At 32.9% G+C, this 20394-nt stretch overlaps 1 protein-coding gene across 1 annotated transcript; it reads right to left on the bottom strand.

The window, feature by feature from the left end:
* Positions 1 to 1905: 1905 nt before the first annotated feature.
* Positions 1906 to 7552, bottom strand: LOC111805035 (plasma membrane ATPase 4). The gene is made up of 16 exons (XM_023689897.2): positions 7302 to 7552; positions 6224 to 6343; positions 5892 to 6128; positions 4887 to 5648; positions 4687 to 4809; positions 4511 to 4615; positions 4286 to 4430; positions 4040 to 4204; positions 3712 to 3950; positions 3597 to 3629; positions 3423 to 3504; positions 3190 to 3350; positions 2934 to 3107; positions 2666 to 2848; positions 2396 to 2577; positions 1906 to 2309 (listed from the first exon to the last, which is right to left on the bottom strand). Exons 1-16 carry the CDS (start codon positions 7347 to 7349, stop codon positions 2213 to 2215), a joined length of 2856 nt encoding a protein of 951 aa, XP_023545665.1. The 5' UTR covers positions 7350 to 7552; the 3' UTR covers positions 1906 to 2212.
* Positions 7553 to 20394: the final 12842 nt, after the last annotated feature.

Raw genomic sequence — 20394 nt, 5'->3', positions numbered from 1 at the left:
TACCATGAGAGCTTATGCTCAAAGTGGACAATATCATACCATTGTGGAGAGTCGTGATTCCTAACATGGTATCAGAGCCATGCCCTAAACTTAACCATGTCACTAGAATCCTCAAATATCGAACAAAGAATTGTGAGCCTCGAAGGTGTAGTCAAAAAGTGACTAAAGTGTCGAACAAAGGGTGTACTTTGTTCGAGGGCTCCAGAGAAAGGAGTCGAGCCTCGATTAAGGGGAGAGGCTATTCGAGAGCTCCATAAGCCTCAGGGGAGGCTTCTAGTGTACTTTGTTCGAGGGGAGGATTGTTGAGGTTTACTGGGAGTGAGTGTCCCACCTTGGTTAATTTAGTGGAAGATCATGGGTTTATAAGTGAAGAATACTAACTTCATTGGTATGAGGCCTTTTAGGGAAGCCCAAAGCAAAGCCATGAGAGCTTATGCTCAAAGTGGACAATATCATACCATTGTGGAGAGTCGTGATTCCTAACAACATTTTGGGTCGGTTCAAAATACTATTCTTCATTAATACTTAAAACGCTACATAGGGCATTCATAATCAGACTAACTTGACTACCCCACATTTTTTTTTATGAAAATTAAGAATATTTAACGTCTGTTACATTTTAGGACGGTTTAAAAGATTTCTCCAAACCAACCCGTGTACGCCTATAATTAAATTTCTTTTTTCATGTTAGATGAACACGACTCTCCACAATGGTATGATATTGTCCACTTTGAGCATAAACTCTCATGTTTTGCTATGTGCTTATCCAAATGACCTCATACAAATGAAGATAGTATTGTTTGATTATAAACCCATGATCATTTCTTAAATTAGTCGAAGTGGGACTTTTATCATTCAACGAGTAGAATTTTTAGTCGAAGTGGGACTTTTATCATTCAACGAGTAGAATTTTTAAATTGTTCTCTAAAAGTATAAAACAACTAGAGGAAGTAGACTAAATTTGTCAATTAAAATAAAAATATTGTTGGATTTCGTTGACTTTTCAACCACAATTTTGGAGAGATAAGTCAACCCGTTGACAAACTCTATAAAGAATGTGTGGTTGGATTCTCTTGTTCCTATGTCAATGAGTGGCCAACTACATCAAAGTCAAAATAAACAAAACATTCTACTCATTTTCTTTTAATATATTCAGATTTTTTAAGAATGCCAAAATAGTACAAATCTAATATTATAAAAATAATATAAAAAAAAGAGCAAGAACGAAGTTTTTTTTTTTTAAAGAAAATTTTAAACAAATACCAAAAAATAATATTTAAAAGTCCCGTGAAATAATATTTATTAAAAATTGAAATCTCACCATGTTACCGTGTAGGTTGGTTTCCATTTACCGATGTGTCTGAGCTAGTTTAATAAGGTTTGGTTCAACCAATTTGGTTATAGCATGACACGAGAATTACTATGGGGATGCTAGAGGGTCGTAAACTAACCACTACTTGGTATAGCAGGGAATTGTTTCCCTCGTATTTATGGTGCTATTAGGTTACTATGATGGGGTTGTTGGAGGGTTAACAACTAAAGTATAATAGCGAGGAGTTGGTTACATCCAACACACATATGTATCTTAGTTGGTCCATACACAAGGTCGCTTCTCTTATGCCTATGATGTTAGCATATTACTATGTTGGAGCTCTAAATGATTGTTAACTAACCTCTAGTAGTGATGGGTCTTTTATGGCTGGCTCACACACGTATGTTAGTCGGTCAAGCAGGGAACTAACTAGTTGCATACCTAGTCTTTTATGACAGGCCATATAGAACTTTTTTTTTAATTATAATTCAAATTTGTGAGCTATTCAAATTCAAAGGAAAGGTGTCCATTCGTCTTAGTTTTCTCGAAGCATACAAATTTTAAAAGTTTAAGAACGAAATCGGATATAGAAATTTGATTTAATGCTTAAAATTGCATTATGGTGATGAGTTTATGAAGCCAAACAGAATTATTTTATGTTACTAATATTGGAAATACATATGGAAGAAAAATAGTAAGCAAAAAAACTAGAAAAATTACAAGGCAAGGCAGCCAAGACAGACAGACAAGCTCCCTATATGTTGGAAAGGTTTGTCAAGATTAGGATCTTTTTTTTTGTTTGTTTGTTGTCTCTCTCTCTTTCTCAAACATTGTCTCTTTCTTTCCTTGGCACAGCAAAGTGAATCAAACTCATTACTTCATTGGAGGAACCAATACTTTTCACACTGTGTAGTGTTGCTGGATCGTGTCGATGTCGAGTCCCTTCAACTTCACGACCGACTCGACATGACCCTTGAGCGTGTTCAGCTCCCGGAGCCTGAAACCAAAGCAGAAAAACATTTCAGAATACTAATGGTTTTCCAATATGAATGTGAATGTGAATGGTGTTGTTATATCTTATACCTTGCAATCTCGGCACGTCTCTTAGCTTGCTCTGCGATCTCCGAGAGTTCTCTGTAGCTACTTTTTTCGGAGAAGATGTTTGTCGACTCGGGAGGTTGAAGTCCGTGTAATGTCCTTTGAGCAAGGGCCCATTGAGCTTCTCGTTCCTCTTTTCCGTAGTCTTTCTTGGTGGTAAAAGCAGTCTATTGCGCGATAACAACAATGTAGTAGTATGAATAAGAGTTCACCAAATCGTTCGTTCACTATAAGAAACTACAAAGAAAGATGTACCTTGTTTTCTAACAAGTTGAGCCATGCCTTTCCGCTCAATATATATCGAATAGCAAACTTCATGAGATCGAGCGGAATATAGAAAATGATGCTGTACAACCAGATGACACCGGCCCATCCCCATCCGATTCCCTTAATCTTTGCGAAACGCCAGTCCGCGTACACGGCGATCACCGTTGCAACCTGAGACACCAACAACGTCGTTTTAGCTTTTCACCCTTCCTTTGGTTTGAATCATTTAGTCTAAACCATTCTACTTCATTCTTACCATCTGTGCAATGAAGAACGCGCCGACTAATAGAAGTCCAGGTCTCTCGATGTACGACCAGCTCCGCGATCGAGTCACAAAAATCAAAGCCTGGCTCACAATACTCACTTGCAGGTACAAAGCAGCCATCATTTCATATTCACTATGACGAATCGATCTTACACCAAATGTATTCTACATTAACAAACAAGAACGTAACTCATTGGATCAAAGTATTTTTCAAATGATTCTAAGGCTATAGTAGCACGAAACATACCGAAAAGAAGTTCGTTCCCTCCATTAACCAAAAGAATATAACCGTCATCAACGCTAAGTACCCTCCGAGTACTACCCCGGTCGCAAAAATCTCTTTCAGTTTCCAACTGTCAGGTAATGGTGATGGCTTCACCCTGTCCTTTGAAATTGTCATAATGGTACCTTCAACAAAAACAGGCCTATCAATATTGATAGCTTTGATTCTATGGAGATATCAAAGGGACAAGAACTCACCATCATTCAATATAGCAATAATCAAAACCATGAACGGTGAAAAATCAAACTTCCAAATGAGAGCAATCAACATGAAACCAAACTGCAAAAGAAAAAACGGAATATATCGAATAAGATCAAAGAAAATCGGATCGAAACGATTGAATCGAGTTTAAGCAAGGACTGCACACGTACCACAATACGAATAGTGATCGAAACTGCATAAATCTGTCAAAGAGAAAACAGAGGAGGAGAAACGGTTAAGCGCTTTCCCGAAAACATATAACTCGAGTCGAGTATGTCGACTTACGGTATAGTTCTTCATCCTCTGAAAGATTGCTCTGCTGGTCAACACGGCGCTGATGATAACACTCAATCCAGGCTCGGTAAGAACAATGTCGGAAGCGCCTCGTGCTGCATCGGTAGCATCAGCAACAGCTATACCAATGTCTGCCTTCTTTAAAGCAGGAGCATCATTCACACCATCTCCTGTCATTCCACAAATGTGCTTTCTCTCTTGCAACTTCTTTACGATTTCGTATTTGTGCTCTAAACGTTGCATTAAAATCGAAAACGTTAGGAGGATTGTAAACAAAAATGTCGCATCGACGTCTCGTGATATAGTCAACTGTCATCACCTGGAAATACTCCAGCAAATCCATCAGCTTTCTCGATCAACTCTTCAACCGGGAGGCCAGCGATGCTTTCGTCCTTGTGTTGGCCGAGTAACGAAGAAGATGGATACATATTCGTTCCCATTCCAAGTCGTCGGCCAGTTTCCTTAGCAATAGCAAGTTGATCACCTGGTATACGGGTTCGACCGAGTCAGGTGTTTGCATAACGAACACGATGAGAAGAATTTCCATGAAACTTAAGTGAATTACCAGTAATCATCTTGACATTCACACCCAAGTTGAGAGCTCTTCGGATGGTTTCTGCACTGTCGTGCCTCGGAGGGTCGAAAAGGGGCAACAGACCGACGAATTGCCATGGAGCACCGGGACTCTCCTTGTTTTTCTCAGGCACTTCCTGTGAACGTATTACAAAAAGAACAGTTCAAGGATCAAAGTTTACGTACAAACTATTTTATCGAGCATCGAGATTCAAACCTGTCTAGAAACAGCCAACGATCGAAGCCCGCGCTCGGCGAACTTGTCGATCACAGAAAACACCTTCCTCTTGAAGTCCTCTTTACAGTTGCAAAGTGTCAAGATCTGTTCACAAAGATCATATGGTTATACGGCATGATAAACAACAACCACGACAGTATCGAACGGGATGTTACCTGCTCGGGAGCGCCTTTGCTAGCACGGTGCCAGTTTCCATTAGAATCAATGTAAGTCAAAGCAGTTCTCTTATCAACAGGGTTGAATGGGAAGAAGTGAATTTCTCTAATTCCAGCTCTTGCCTAAAACATGTCAGCACTTTGATTCAGAGTTGTCTCAGCATAATGAAAAGGGAACTAACAATCGAAGATAATCGTACCTCTTTCGGGTCAGCAAGCATTCCGACCATGGCAGCATCGATCGCATCCTGGTTTTCAGTCCTAGAAGCTCTTGCAGCAAGAAGAATGACATGTTCCTTGTCGATGCCCTTAACGAATACCTCGATCAAGTTCTTATCGACACTCAACTTGTTAAGAGTTAGCGTTCCGGTTTTGTCGCTGCAGAGGACGTCCATACCGGCCATTTCTTCGATAGCAGTCATTCTCTTAGTGATAGCACCCTGTTGGGACAGCTTGTGAGACCCAATAGCCATAGTGACAGACAAGACAGTAGGCATAGCAATTGGAATGCCTCCAATCAAAAGAACCAAAAGATTGTCGATTCCATCTCGGTAGGCACGGCGTTGGATCGGGTACATGACGATGATCTCGATCAGCATACCAATGGCAATGGAGCAAATACAGAAGTTCCCAATGGCAGTAAGAACCTTTTGGAAGTGTCCAACTTGGTTGGTGCTATCAACAAGATGAGCTGCCTTTCCAAAGAAGGTGTGGACACCAGTGGCAATAACAACAGCTTCAATTTCTCCTTGTTTGCAAGTTGAGCCAGAGAAAACTTCATCCCCTGGATTCTTCGTCACGGGAAGTGATTCTCCGGTCAACGCAGACTGATCAACCTTTAACGGATCACCCTCGAGAAGACGAGCATCAGCCGGGATGATGTCTCCTAGTTTCACACTAATCACGTCTCCTGGAACCAGAATTGATGCATCTTGTTCACACCATTTTCCATCCCTTAGAACCTAACACCATAACACAACCAACAAAAACCATTACTTCAAGCCACACGCGCCACTTACGTATAACCTCGAATATCTACGACAATGACTACTAATCTCGTACCTTCACAACTCACAGTCGGCTAAGCATCTACTTCGAATAAATTTCTAAGTACTTAAAAACACTTAAACGCCTTTTTAAACGACCGCAAATTGAAGATCCAAAAAGCAATTTTAGGCAATGAATATGAGTATCTGTGTAGTTACCTTAGTTTTAGGAGCAAGACCAGCCATGAGAGCAGCTGCAGCATTACCAGCATTGTTCTCTTCAATGAAACTAATGGTGGAGTTGATAACCAACAAACAGACGATACCGACGAAGTCCTGCCAATCGGGGCCCCTACCGCCGCCGTTGGCCAAGGCAATGGCCATGACAGCTGCAGCTTCCATGACCCAAGACAGGGGATTCCACATAAACCCAAGAAACTTCAGAATCTTGCTTTCCTGATCATATCAATACAAAAACACATCAGAAAACAGAGCAATTATCAAACAAAAACTCCTCGTTTCTCTATGATAAACCAAAAAAAAAATCAAACCTTTTTCTCTTCTAGCTTGTTGGGTCCAAAGATTTGAAGACGATTCTCCCCTTCTTGGGAAGTTAAACCTTCTCTTGTACATTTCAGCTGCTCAAACACTTCTTCAATAGGAATTTTCTCCTGATATAATCAAAAATCGAAGTTGTTCATGAATAATTCATAGAACATGATCACTGATTCATGTTTAAGAATAAACCCAAATCAAAGATTTCCTTAAAACGAGTCACCGCCGAGTTACCGAGTGAGACTCGGGAAAACCAGACAAGAGAATTTAATGGGAAAATGGAAATTCAACGATCAGGAAGATGTCAAATCCGTAATCACAGGCACGTTGACTAAAAATTCACAAAGTGAGCTCCACCACCGAAAAACAAACCATGTGCTCAGCGCGTGTGGAACACGCGCTGAGTACTCCGGCGGTGGTGGCGGCGTAAATACCGACAACAGGGAAGGGTAAAACAGGAAAAAAATGAAAATAATATCCGAAACTATTGTTGAATTCAAGGATGGTCGGTTAAGTGACAGGTGGGGACAGAACCGTTGAAACGTGAAAAGCTCTTTTTTAGGAAAAAAAAAATTAAAAAATTAAAAAAAAAAAAAGATTTTTGTTATTAGGTGAAAAGTCGAAAGTACCACGGAGAAGTACCAAAAATTCCCAGTTTTTCTTCTTCACTTATTTTATATCCAAACGATTTTTTTTTTTTTTTTTTTTTTTTAATAAAAAAATAAAAAAGAAACGGAAAAAGGAATAAATTTATGTGAATTAAAAACAGCCCCCGAATTCCTTGTCTGTATTGCACATGCCCAGATCCAGTGAAGGAGCCAACCATGGAAGAGGAAAGATCTGTTTGGCTGGCGAGAAAAGGTGAGAAAATGAAAAGGAAAATAAAGAAAATAGAGTCGATTCGTTGGTTACAAAAACCCCTCAATTGAATTCCAAACCAAAATTAAATCAATGGGAAACTAAATCTATGATTAAACTCATCAGAATCAGAAACAGGGGTGTTTGGGAGCCGGGAAAATTTGAAAATAATTTTCCCGAGAAAATAACAGGGGTGGTGGTGGAAGAAGGGAATACCAGATCAACTGTCTCGTTCTTGATCTCCTCGAGAGTTAAAGCCGCCATCTTGATTGGTCTTGTTGTTCTTCAGAGGGATATGAAAACAGAGGAACAAAGGGGGGTTTGTGGGTTTTGTTGTTCTAGAGAAGAACCATTAGAGGGGTTATTTTCCCGAGAAAATAATAAGATTCCCGGGAAAATTAGTGTTTGGGAGGTGAGAAAATGAGCAAAGGAAGGGAAAAACCTTGGAGGGGTGAGGAAATGGCGTCCAAATCCACTTGCCCTTTTATATAAACTCTTAGCCTCCCTCCTCCCTCCTCCCTCCTCCCCACTCTATTGTGACTACCACGCAGTCCAAGTGGGCTCCACTCTCTTCATATTCTTCTCTCTCTCTCTCTCTAAGTTTACTATTCAACTAACCAAATTACAATTTTGTGTTCGATAATTTTGCACCGTTGGATGTAGTGATCGAGAATAAAACTATTCTACGTAGCCGTCACATTCGTGGCTCTTTGGATGTAAAGTGCAATAATGGTTTTCAATTTCTCGACCTCTTGAAATAATTATAGAAATTTCGGATTGATTGGGTTAGTGACTAGATAACCTGAATAGAACTCACAACTCAACCCAACACTCTATTTTCCAGATGGGTGAGATTGAGTTGGATTAGATTGTCTGGATGTTTTTTTTTTAAAAAAAAATCTTACTTGTTCAGTTACAAATCGACTCAAGTTTTCAATTTTTTTTAAATCAACCCAATTCATATCGAAAAAAATCAAACTCAACCCAACTTTTATAATTTTGAGTTAGATAGTCTGAGTTAGTTTGATAACACTCTTATTTATTTTGTCTTTCAATTTTTAAAATTATAAATTTAATTTGTAAAATAAAATTTTATAAAATTTACTATTATATAATTCAAATTTATATTAATTCATTTTAAAAAAATTTAATTTGTCGCGATTATCACTTTTAAAATTAAAAAAACTAAACACAAATTAATTTTAACTTTTGAGTATAAGACAATTTCTTCCACTTAGAAATGGTGAGGTACAATCACCATCCACGTGGCAGACATCAAGTGGTGAGTTTCATAATTAATTTGTATTTTTTATTTTCTTTTTGTTTCTATTTGAAAATTAAGTTGAAATAATTATTGTGATATAACCAATGAATGATATGTATAAAGTTTTATTTATTTATTTATTTATTTATTATTATATATATATATATATATTGAAATTGCCCCTTTTTTCCATAAGCAAGACAAAATCTTTTTACCTCTCTTTCTATGTAGCAACAAAATTATTATTATTATAATTATTATTGGAGTTATTAAAATTTCAATTAAATACTAATATAATACGATGTAATTATATATTTGTCCAGATTCATTTCCACGTTTAAAATAATACGATGTATCAAAATCGAAAAAATAAATTGTGAAATATTCGAAAGGTTAAAATCTAAAGTTTCTGCCTCTATTCAACGAACGTTTCCTTCCACCCCTACTTAGGGCAGAAAATAATTCAATTTTTATTAAATAAGTCAATTGGACAGAGGAGGCGAACTAGTATTGGCCCCTTCGACTAGTGATAACACAAATTCATTAAAAAAAATTAGGCATAACATGAAGCTGACGTTCTGATAGATAAGATATAAATAATATAAAATAAAAAAAATAAAAAAAATTATGTCGTTGTACTGTGTATATAATTGAGTAATTAATAGAATCTAATATTTAAAAAATGATCTCTACAAACAAGATTAGAGCACATGGAGATCAAATTATTTGGGGTTTTAAAAAAATATTTTAGTTTTAATAGAGAGAAAATAAATAAAATTAAGTAATAATGGAACATAAATATTAGTTTAAGAACAAAAATAAAAAATATTAGGGGATTTGACTTTTTTATTTTTTTTATTTTTATTTTTATTTTTTTGGCTTGTGGACCCCTCAATAATAGTATACAAAGTCTTCTCAATTGTGATGTCTCTTAAAAACAAATGGGCTTTATAAATATTATTTATTTATTAGAAAAAAAAGAGAAAAATTAAAAATGAAAATAGGAGAGGGAGAGCATTATTGGAATATTAGTGGAGGCGAAATATATAAATAAATAAATAAATAAATAAATAAAAAGTCGTTGAAATTAAAGAGACAAAAAAAAAAGGGTAAATCCATCATGACCGTTGGATTGCTTTAAACGGTGGTCAACTCTTAACGGCTTCTGTGAAAAAGTGATCCTTAATTAAATTTTTTTAATTCTTTTCTTTTTTTAATTTAGACTTTTGAAATTTATTTTTTGTTTTTTTTTTTTTTAAATTCTTGTTGAATTAATCAAATTATTTTTTGTACTTTCATGCCTATCTTCTAATTAAGTTCTCAAAAAAAAAAAAAAAAAAAAAAAGGAAATTTTGTCTAATTCGATTTTTTTTTCTCGAGTTGATTTTAATCATAATAATATTTAATATAATTTTAGCACTCAATTAGGAGAATTTAAAAATTTTGGAATTTGTCTCGACTAACAACTACTCATATAGTATCTTAGTAGTCAATCATGCCTTATATATTGTAAACGAATACTGAAAAAATTATAACACATTGTTATTTGATCATATTATAGTCTCGAAATTTTCATGTTTATTTAGCTTTAGTTCTTTAAAGTTTTTGAATTTTATTTTAAATTCTTCGACTTTTAATTATTACATTAATTCACGTATAAAATAAAATTGTTATCGACAATCATTTGTTTTGAAAGTTACCAGTAACATGCACATAAATATTTAAAAATAAGTAAAGCGGTCCAATTTAAACATAATTCAATATATAATAACAAAAAAAAGGTTAAATTATATCAAAATTTTACATTAAGTTTAATTTTATATTAAATGGGTCCTAACTTTTAATAATATTTTTTTAATATTAAAAATATTAAATTACTATTTTAATTCCTAAACGTTTAATTTTATATTAAATAGGTTCCTAATTTTAACATGTTTCTAAAACGTCCCGAAATTTTTAATTTTTATATTTATCAAATTTTATAACCTTCAATTTATTTGAGTGTTCTAAAATTCATAGTATCTATTTCAAGGCAGGAGATATTATTATTGTTATTATTTATAATTTTTACTTTTTTTTTTTCAAATTAATTTTTGTCTTGGTACGGAGGGTCCTTTTGGTTGGTCAACTTTGTTGAATATTCAAAACTCCCCATTAATGGTTAAAAATGCAAACAAAATAAATGTAAACATTATGTGTCCAATTGAGTCAATAGGACAACAAGACTGCAAACAAAGTAAGGACTACTCTTCTTTCTTCACCACAAAAATCAAACATAATCACCAAACACCTTTGTTTCTCGCTATTATTTCTCATGGGTTCGGATCCTTCTTTTCCACTTGTAATTTGAAATTGAATTACGACAGGTGTAAACCGAAATTGAAAAGTATCGGGTCTTCAATTTTTGTCGTGTTCATATGACCCGATAACTCGGCCAACCTAGACTACCCAATCAGGTTGGGTTGAATATTTGGAAAATTGAAAATTTTCGGTTTGACTGGTTTACAAGTTAACAGTTTTTTGGTCCGATCAACCCAACCGTACCCTACTTTTCAAAAAATTAAGAATATCTAACGTTTGTAATTAACATTTATTTATTTATTATTTATTTATTTTTGTAATTATTGATAAGTTGGTTGGAAAATTATTTTGTTGACATTTATTTGGATTAGAAGAGTCTCCCAAAATTCTAGACTTTCATTAATGATCAATTTTTTCTCAATTAATTTTAGGAAATATTATAATAATAAAAAATACCTTAATTTTTCACTTTATTTATAATAATAAATTTTACTTTCAACAAAAAAAAAAAAATAATAATAATAAAAGGAAAATTAATTCTTGTAAAAGTTATGTACCCATTAAATATTGTCGTCATCCCCGTTTTAAAACACATTTATTAGGGAGAGAATCCGTTTTCGCTTATCGTCATAGCCTCATAATTTTAAAACATGCACCAAATTTCTAATATTTATTCAATTAAATTTAATATTTAATCATCATTCATTTTTCTCTTAATCAAAATGAATGAACCGAGACTAAATCCGAATGAGAGAAATCCTAACATTAAGATGACTAAGAAAAACGTAAAAGAAATGAAAGTTATTAAGTATACCAGGAAGGTGCATCTCCTTTTTCGGTGGCTCATTCATTGAAACTTCATGGTTAATCGTAGTTTACTTGAAACAATTCATGTTGGATGACCTTCTAAGAATTTCTTGGGATGCATGTGAGTGAAGACAAAACATGATAAAAGAACTCAAGTTGGTCTGTGAAGATAGTTTTCACTCTTAAGAAGTCATGTTACAGGGAGTGTAGATAAATGTCAGGGCTATTAGGTGCCACATTTGGATTTTGAATCTTGATTTAAATCACGAACATGGGTCGTTAAATCGAGAAATACTTGACATCGAATTAATTACATTTACTTGTATGAAAGGGATGAAAGAAAAAGAAAAGAAAAGAAAATGACCCATTTTATTAATACTTTGGAATTCCATGAAAATAAAAAAATTTAAAAAAAAAAAAAAAAAAAAAAAATCCCAATTATTGATTCCATATTTTCCACCCATTGCTTCATATATTTTCCACCACTCAAAATTCCTATTTATTCTTTTAACCTTAATTTCCACTATACTTTTCTTACATTTAAAAATTCCCAATTATTTTCACATTTTGGAGAAGAAAATGATTGAAATTTTGTAGTTTTCTAAGATTCATATGATCTTAGATGGAACGTCGGAGAGGTTCAACAACGTTTCATTGTCGCTGAAGTATAAACTGTCAAACGATCATTTTGTTCGGATTTATACACTAAATCTTGTATTTATTGATTTAATAATTTTGATTGTTTTCACTTTAACATTATCTACTGCATAAAAAATTCAAGGATATTAGTGTAATTGTGACACTCGAATAATTGAGAGGTAAATGAATGAATCGAGATCACATTTGAATGAAAACAATCCTGAGAATAGGAACTCGAAAATTGAGTGTGGTTTGTTTTGAGTAATTTTATGTTGGATGACCTTGTGAGAATTTTACTAAGATATATGTGAGTGAGGATAAAATATGCCGGAATGATTTGCTGGTATGTGGAGATAGTTTTCACTCTTAGAACCGATGAATAAATAACGTAACCATGTTGTAAGGGATGCAGAGGAATGTTGAAGCACACAAGTGCAGAATCCGAATTCCAAATCTTGGGCATGAGAACGTTACAATAATTTTGAATAGTATTTGGTGACATACTGGACGATCATATGAAGTTCACTTTCTTCCCGTATAAAGTAATTATGAGTAATATATGTGTAAGATCTCACATTAGTTGGGAGGAGAACGAAACATCCTTTATAAAGGAAAGTCCAAAGAAGACAATATCTGTTAGTGGTGGGCTTGAGCCGTTACAAGTGATATCAAAGCTATATACGAGGCGATATGCCAATGAAGAGCCTGAGCCCTGAAAGGGGATGGACACGAAGTGGTGTGCAAGCAAGGACGCTGAGCCCGAAGGGGGGTGAATTGAGAGTCCCCCATCGATGGGAGAAGGGAATAGTGCCAACGACGAACCGTTACAATATACCTATTTGTATTACAAAAATTCAGATCTTTAATAGCCTTTTTATTGATTTAGTTAGTCCAACATTGTTAAGTAAATTTAAGAAATATTAATGAACCTCTAGTAAAAGGACAACTAAAATTAAGCATTAATGAGTAATTAAGGTATCTATCTTTAGCCATCTATGCTTATTTATGAGTCTTTTCTTTAGTTACGCCATTGTAGATATCCTTCATTGTTTTTCAATTAAGGCATTAAATTACTACTACACACAGTCACCAAATGTTAGAATAGGATCGTCTAACTCAACCCTAACCAACACATAAAGACTTTGACCGAGCAGCTCGTATGCTTGTGATCATGTCTCAAAAGGCACGGACCATGATATGGCCAAAAAAAAAAAAAAAAAAAAAAAAAAAAAAAAAAAAACTCACATGCCCTTTATGGGATCAAGAAATAAAAATAGGCTCGCCCTGTACGATGACCTTCGTGACTATTTAGCTAATCACATAATATGTAGTTACAATAAAATCATTTCAATCACTCCTTTGTTGATATTAATAGCTAATTACTCGATCCCACTACGTGTCATTACCACAAACATTTATTACCCAACATTTATTATCCAACAATTTAATCGATCTCTAATATCATAAATTAAAAATTAGACAAATCCCTTGATATTTGATGAACATAGATTAAAAAAAAAAAAGACAACAAATATAAATAAATAAATATAAATATATGGTTAAAATAATTTTTATAATTTGACTAATTTTTCAATGTGGTAGGTTTTTTGGTCAAACAAATATAGGTTTCTTGAATAACATTATTTTCAAGGCCAATTTTCCAAACCCAAGGAAATTAGGGCAAATGCTTCTTAAATAGATTGAAAATGTAATTTTAAGAAAGACCACATTTTTCCGTTTATTTGAAAGTAAACGTTGAAAGTAAACATATGAACATTGTAACGATCAAACTTTACTAAATTTAAACCAACGAGAATCATTACGTTACTTTAGAAAAAGAGTTTTGAAAAATTGAGTATCGAAAATACTCCGTAAGTAATTCCTTGTGTAATTTAGATATGCATACATACAAACTAAAATATAATGTAAATTGAGGAACCTAAAATCGTTCAAAACTGGTATATCTAGTGTGTGACATGCCCGGAAAACAGAATCATCACGTATGTTACCCTAATCGTACTTGAAGCTATTCATTTATACACAATCGTAGAATAATCAAAATTATACCTATCTAACTGTCATCAAATACATCCAATAGAAAAGTCACTTACCTCAATCCAAATAGTTGTATACAGTTCACTATCCTTCAAATCCTACTTTTTCTGTTCAACACTTAGTTAATTTTTAAAGACAACCTAAGTCAGCTTTATCCATGTCTAACTTAAAACGAAAAAAAAAAAAAAAAAAAAAAAAAAAACCAAAACACGCTGAGCTTAAAATCAAACAAAACAAAAGTGGTTGAACTAAGCCAGTCTAACTAAATCGTGACTAGACTAAACCAAGTGAATCAGACCATTGAACCTGTCCAAACTAGCCAAAACCACATGAACCAAACCTATCGAACTAGCAGCGTTCTCCAAGTGCACGAACACCCAACAATGCAAATATTTTTACGCTGCGTGTGACTTAAATAAGAAATGTTTTGGGTTTTTTTTTTCTCGATATAGTCGTATTTTTTTTCTTTAGATTAATATATTAATTACATAAAACATAATGTCTAATGTGGTGTTAGTGGGGAGCTAGGCATGTTAGTGAACATGATTGATCAAAAAGGAAGTGGATAATGTTTTTTATTATTATTATTCTTATTATTCCTACAAATTATTAAAGCTAAATTATTTGGAAAACATTGATTCTTAGGTTTATTCCTAAATTAAAAAATAAATAACATTTAAAGCATTTAATTTTGATTTGTATCACAATTTTTACCCAAATATTAATATTATCCACTAATATTTAATATAATTAAAAAATATATATATATGCTAAATTGGTATTATTGAGGGGCGTGCCAAAGTGGATTGTCAGTGACAGCGCCACGCCAGGTATCCCACATTTGCCGGCAAAGGGACCCTAATCTCCGTACCGTACACGCGCTTTAAACACACAGCGCTGTCTCCTAACCTTTTCGTGACAGTTCCCTTAACATCTCTTCCTCCTATCAAATATTGACACGTGTTTCCTTACGACACAGTCGGTTGCCCTAGGCATTTATTTCTTTGTTTTTTTAAAAAAAAATTGAAACTAATTTAATATTTTCCCGATAATTCTAATTTCTAAAAAAGTCTACTCTTCCTCCTTTATTTTCAATTATTATTATATTAGTCTTTTCATCAATTGTAATTTTCATTTTTTTTAAATAATTCCACTTTTCATTTATTAATACTTAACATGCAGTTAACTTCTAGTGATGAATAGATTAATGAACTATTTTTATAATTAAAATAAAATTATAATTTAAGAGTTTACAGTTTTATTTATTTTTTTAAAAATAATTATACACTAGGTATTATTATTATTATTTTAAATTAAAGTATATTTGAATGCTCTAAAATTAAAAACAGCAGGTAAAACACAAAATTAAAAATTTATTAGTTACTTAATATTTAATGTTCGGGAAACACAATCAAATGGTTATAGACGAAATTTGTGATTAAACCGGTTTGAATTACATATAAACTTTGATATATCTCGAGTTTTAGCATAAATAAACGCACCCGATAAAAAAATATGAGACAATGAAATTGTGAACGTCGTAAAGGGTAAAGAAGGAATAAGAGTCATTTTCGTCTTTGCAAATTGACCCCTCAAAATTTGAGTAAAGCCAATTTGCTAAATGAACTCTTTAATTGTCGGGTTTTTTATATCATTTTTTTCCCTTTTTTTTAATTCTAATTTTTTTAATAAATGTACAAATTTAAGCTTAGGTTGGAATGATTAGGACAGCAAATATGGGGGAGAATAGAATAGTGTTTTCCCTTTTTAATTATTCTATTTTGTTATGATTTAACTAATAATCAAATAAAAAATACGAGTAAAATCAACCATTTGTTCGTATAAAATATTAAAACAAGAATCAACGGATTCTACCTAATCACTTCAGTCGGTCAAAAACGTCTTTTCCTCTCTTTTTAGGTAAATCGAACTTGATATTTATCGAACTATATTCTTGATGAAATAAAACTTTTATAGACGGGATGTTTTCTTTGAACCGACTTCCATATTTCATTTGTAGGAATGCCCTTTATCCACAACGAGAAAAAAGGACGAAAAAGGGAGGAAAAAAAAGGCGTTTAAAGTTGGAAAGTTTTTTAGGGTTCGTTTTTTAGCTAACAATACACATTTGAATAGCAACTTTTTCAACATTGTGTCACGGGTAGTCTACCATATAATTAGTGAAATGATCGATATATTATTTTTATACATACTAGTTGGGATATATGCTAAATGTTAGAAATCTCAAATAATCAACTAACTTTTTAGGCATTCAACGACTATGTAACGCCCTTACTCCTCCAAAATACGATTCATACCTCTCATAAAGAAAACAACATGACTTTAAGTTTTTATACGTCATATTTTCTTATATAAACTACACAAATTCAGGTTTACGACCTTTAAGAACTACAAAAGTCTAATCTTTTGAACTTATGAACGAAAAAAATTAAGCATCAAAGTTCAAGAGAATTGATCTGATATGGAATTAACTTAAGGGGAGGCTTTTGATACCAAATGATATGGAAATTACTACAAGGAAAGTAAGATTCAGATTACTACAAAGAGAATTGATCCGATATGGAATTAACTTAAGGGGAGGCAAGAACACTTGTTTGAGATTCGAATCACTCCACAAGCAAAATTGATCATGTCGAGCTTGAATGATTCTACTTGCAACCTAAACTATGTAGAATTGCAAAGAAACTTAACTATTGGCTAAAGAAAGCACAAATGCTTCATTTACTGTATTTTCCAAGTCTATGTACAAATACAACGTACATGGCTTTATATAGCATCAAAATCAAACTATTAAAGGCATTTCAAGAGTTGTAACATTCATACTTTATAACCATAATTAACTCTGACGTAGAGGTAACCTAAAATAATTAATCAAATACAGTAACTCTAAGTTATTCTAAATTGTAATCCACCCAAAATTTATAACAATGGAACTTAATTCTTTTTCAATGTGGCAGGAATCGAAAATCTTTTGATAATTTCAACAACATTTTCTTCACATCTTCATCGAAGTATATTGTATGATTGATGTTTCTTGGTTCATATCATGATCGAATAAAATCTTTACGAAAAGTTAGCCACGTAGGTTTGTACATTGTCCTACCATCTTCCTTTGAGGTAATTGGAGCATGGGAGCATCCACTATGTGATAATAACTTAAAAACAATTAATCTCTCTTTATCACAATTATTAAAAATAAAAATAATAAAAAGGGAATTATTCCCACCAAAGAAACCTTAGCTCCTCCACCACCTTTTGTCCACCATTTTTGTGTTTGATGTTATGGCTTTACACATCTTTTTCCTTCTTAGTGGAGATTCTTGTATTGTTATGGGTTGGATTGTTTGGAGATAACATGACACTCCAACCAAATCCTATCTCCATCTATGGATTTTGTTTCAATAAATAAATTAAAGAAAAAGTGAAAGTCTTTCGTCAATCACGAAACAACATGTAGATTTTGATCGAGTTGTAAGAAAAAGCACAAAAAGTTTTATTAAACGAGTCATCGATCTCCATATTTACTTAGTGTGTGTTTTATGTTTGTATGATCGACGTCTTATCAGTGTTTTCTTATCAATACCACTTTCCCACAATGTAAATAGAGAGACGTCCACTTGGTGGGACGGAGACGAGGAATGTTGTAACGGCTCAAGCCCATTGCTAGCAGATACTGTTCTCTTTGAACTTTTCCTTAAAAAGCGTCTGCTAGAGAGAAGTTTCTACACCCTTGTAAAGAATACTTGGTTCTCCTCCCCAACCGATGTAAGATCTCAGTAGTGAGGACGTTGGGCCCTCGAAAGACCGTGAGGGGAAACCCGAAAGGGAAAGTCCAAAAAGGACATTATTTGCTAGAGGTGGACTTGGGTCATTATAAATGTTATTCTCATTCCTGTCTTTGTGGAAATGGGGATGAGAAATCTCTCCCTATTTCTCCCTCCATTCCCTGTTTAAACAGGGATTCTCCGCCTTGTTCAAGGTCTCGACCCTACAAGTTAAATAGATATCTCTGAATATAAGATCAAAAAGAAAATTGATACCGTTCTCAACTTTGTCTCGTATATTCATGTTATATCGATATCGTCCATTTCTTTCGATAGATACGCACTTTTGAATACTTGGAATGAGGGAGAGAGTTTGAAGAAGAGGGGAATAACATGGAAGGTACATAAGTCCCACTAATAAAGGTTGGCCCTTTTGGGTGTTGAATGTCTTTTCCATAAAAGTCCTCTTGTAGTGCCACTCAAAGTGAACTATGCAAGCAAAGCTTTTCAATGCCCATCATCAATGTCTTCTCGATGATCGCTTCGTGAAGTTCATCGAAAAGAATTTCGTGTCAAATCATCTATAGTTATCTCACATCATTTTGTTTCTTTTAACTAATACGTCGTCTGGTTGAGAGATCATCTTTTAATTTTTGAAACTTGTTTGTTGAACGGCTAGAGTGACCAACGAGATTCCATCCAAGAATCTGTTCATTACCGATAGGTTCAGGCAATGAAATTGCTCATCTGTAAAGTAAGGGAGACGAACCGTAAAATCATGTTATTTTAGTGAAAAAGATTAGTAAAATATTTGAAAAGAATAGAAAGAATAAATATAAATTAAAAAAAAAAAAAAAAAAAAAATGATTTATGATTTTTATTAATAGCACCGGCATGGGAATATTCACACAAAAGCATGTGGAGAAGTTTGTTGTTCATTTTGCTATCAATTAAAAACCCCACAGTATTCCAGTTGCAGCTACCCACATAAATTATTAACCACACATTTCTTTTCGATAACAATTAATTAAATGCTTCTAAAAATTAATATTATTATTAAATAATTAAATAATTAAATAATTAAATAATTAAATAATTTAAGACATTAGCCAAATGTTGACCAAAATGTAGAGAGGATCATAATAATGATTGCAAGAGGCATGTGATAAGATTTTCCACTTCACCACTCACATCTTCGAATCTTTCGAACATAAATAGACTTTTTTTTTTTTTTTTTTTTTTTTTTTTTTTTTTTTTTTTTTTTTTTTATATTTAGTTCTATGGTTAACTACTCGTCTCCGAGATGTTTGTGGATTATGTTGGGTCCACTTGAGACATTTTTTAGATTCAATTCAATTGTTCGAATTATAAAATTTTCAATCTAAATAATTCTTATTAAATAATGAACCTAGCCTAACTCTAATCTTTTTTTGTTTGGGTTGATCCCACTTATTTATGTCTTTTTTTTTTTTAATTTTTATTTTAATAAAAGTAAGACGTGAATTTGTATTAAAATATTTCATTAAAATTTACCGTTTTAGTATATGTTTTGAAAGGTAAAAATGTTTAAAGAATAAATAAGCAAAAAAAAAAATTATGAAATTAAATATAAATAAAATAAATATATGTATATATATAATTCTATCTAGAATATATATATTTTTAAAAAAAATTAATAATAAATTCGAGTTAGTTCTATTCTATCCGATCTAATTCAAAGAAAGCTTACGAACCAACTCAATTTATAAGATTCTCAAATTTTTGAAGGACGGGTATTTCCAGTCTTTTTTCTTCGTTTTTTACTCTATCTTCGATTCTATCAAATCTTTCCAAGAAGGAAAAAGAAAAACACAACATGAAATTGAAGGTAAAGATTAGACCAATGATCTGTTCATTAATAAACCATATCCAAACGTGACACATTAAAGTAAGAATCAACCAAATTTGAATAAAACTCTAAATCGGGAAAAAAACAAAAACAAAAACAATATATATATATATATTTTTTTTAAGACGAGGGTATTCTCAGTCTTTTTCCTTCATTTTTGGCTGACCGTGATTCTATGAAATCTTTCTAAGGAGAAAAACACACAGTAGATGAAATTGAGCGTAAAGATTAGACCGACGATCTTATTCGTTAATAATCAACCATAATCGAACGCATATAAACATACGAAAGTAAAAAGAAACCCTAATCGAGAAGAAAAAAAAAAAGTCAGAAAAATGAGGCAATATGGGAAGTGAAGATAGCCTCCACGGCAAAGCTATTGACTTAATTTGGGGAATAAAACAAACATATGATGACTTAACTCTCAATAATTGTTTTTTTTATTATTATTTTTAAGAAAATTTTGAAATTTAGTTCAATAATTCATCCAAGTTGAGAGTTGATTTTGTTGAAATTTTGGTTTTTTTTTTTTTTTTTTGAGAAATGGGACTTATTCTTATGACGTCATCC

The sequence above is a fragment of the Cucurbita pepo genome, chromosome 11 (assembly GCF_057944985.1).
Source record: "Cucurbita pepo subsp. pepo isolate OVF chromosome 11, ASM5794498v1, whole genome shotgun sequence".
NCBI classification, from domain to species: domain Eukaryota; kingdom Viridiplantae; phylum Streptophyta; class Magnoliopsida; order Cucurbitales; family Cucurbitaceae; genus Cucurbita; species Cucurbita pepo.
Note: the sequence above shows the minus strand (reverse complement) of the source record. Positions and strands in the feature narration are given on the sequence as shown.

What these genes read in the sequence shown, in the direction of transcription:
- LOC111805035 (XM_023689897.2), bottom strand. Translation starts at nt 7,349, where the DNA reads ATGGCGGCTTTAACTCTCGAGGAGATCAAGAACGAGACAGTTGATCTG. An exon ending in ATTTGCTGGAGTATTTCCAG is followed by an intron (nt 3,951 to 4,039) that starts GTGATGACAGTT and finishes TGCAACGTTTAG; the next exon opens with AGCACAAATACGAAATCGTA. An exon ending in AGAGGATGAAGAACTATACC is followed by an intron (nt 3,630 to 3,711) that starts GTAAGTCGACAT and finishes TCTCTTTGACAG; the next exon opens with ATTTATGCAGTTTCGATCAC.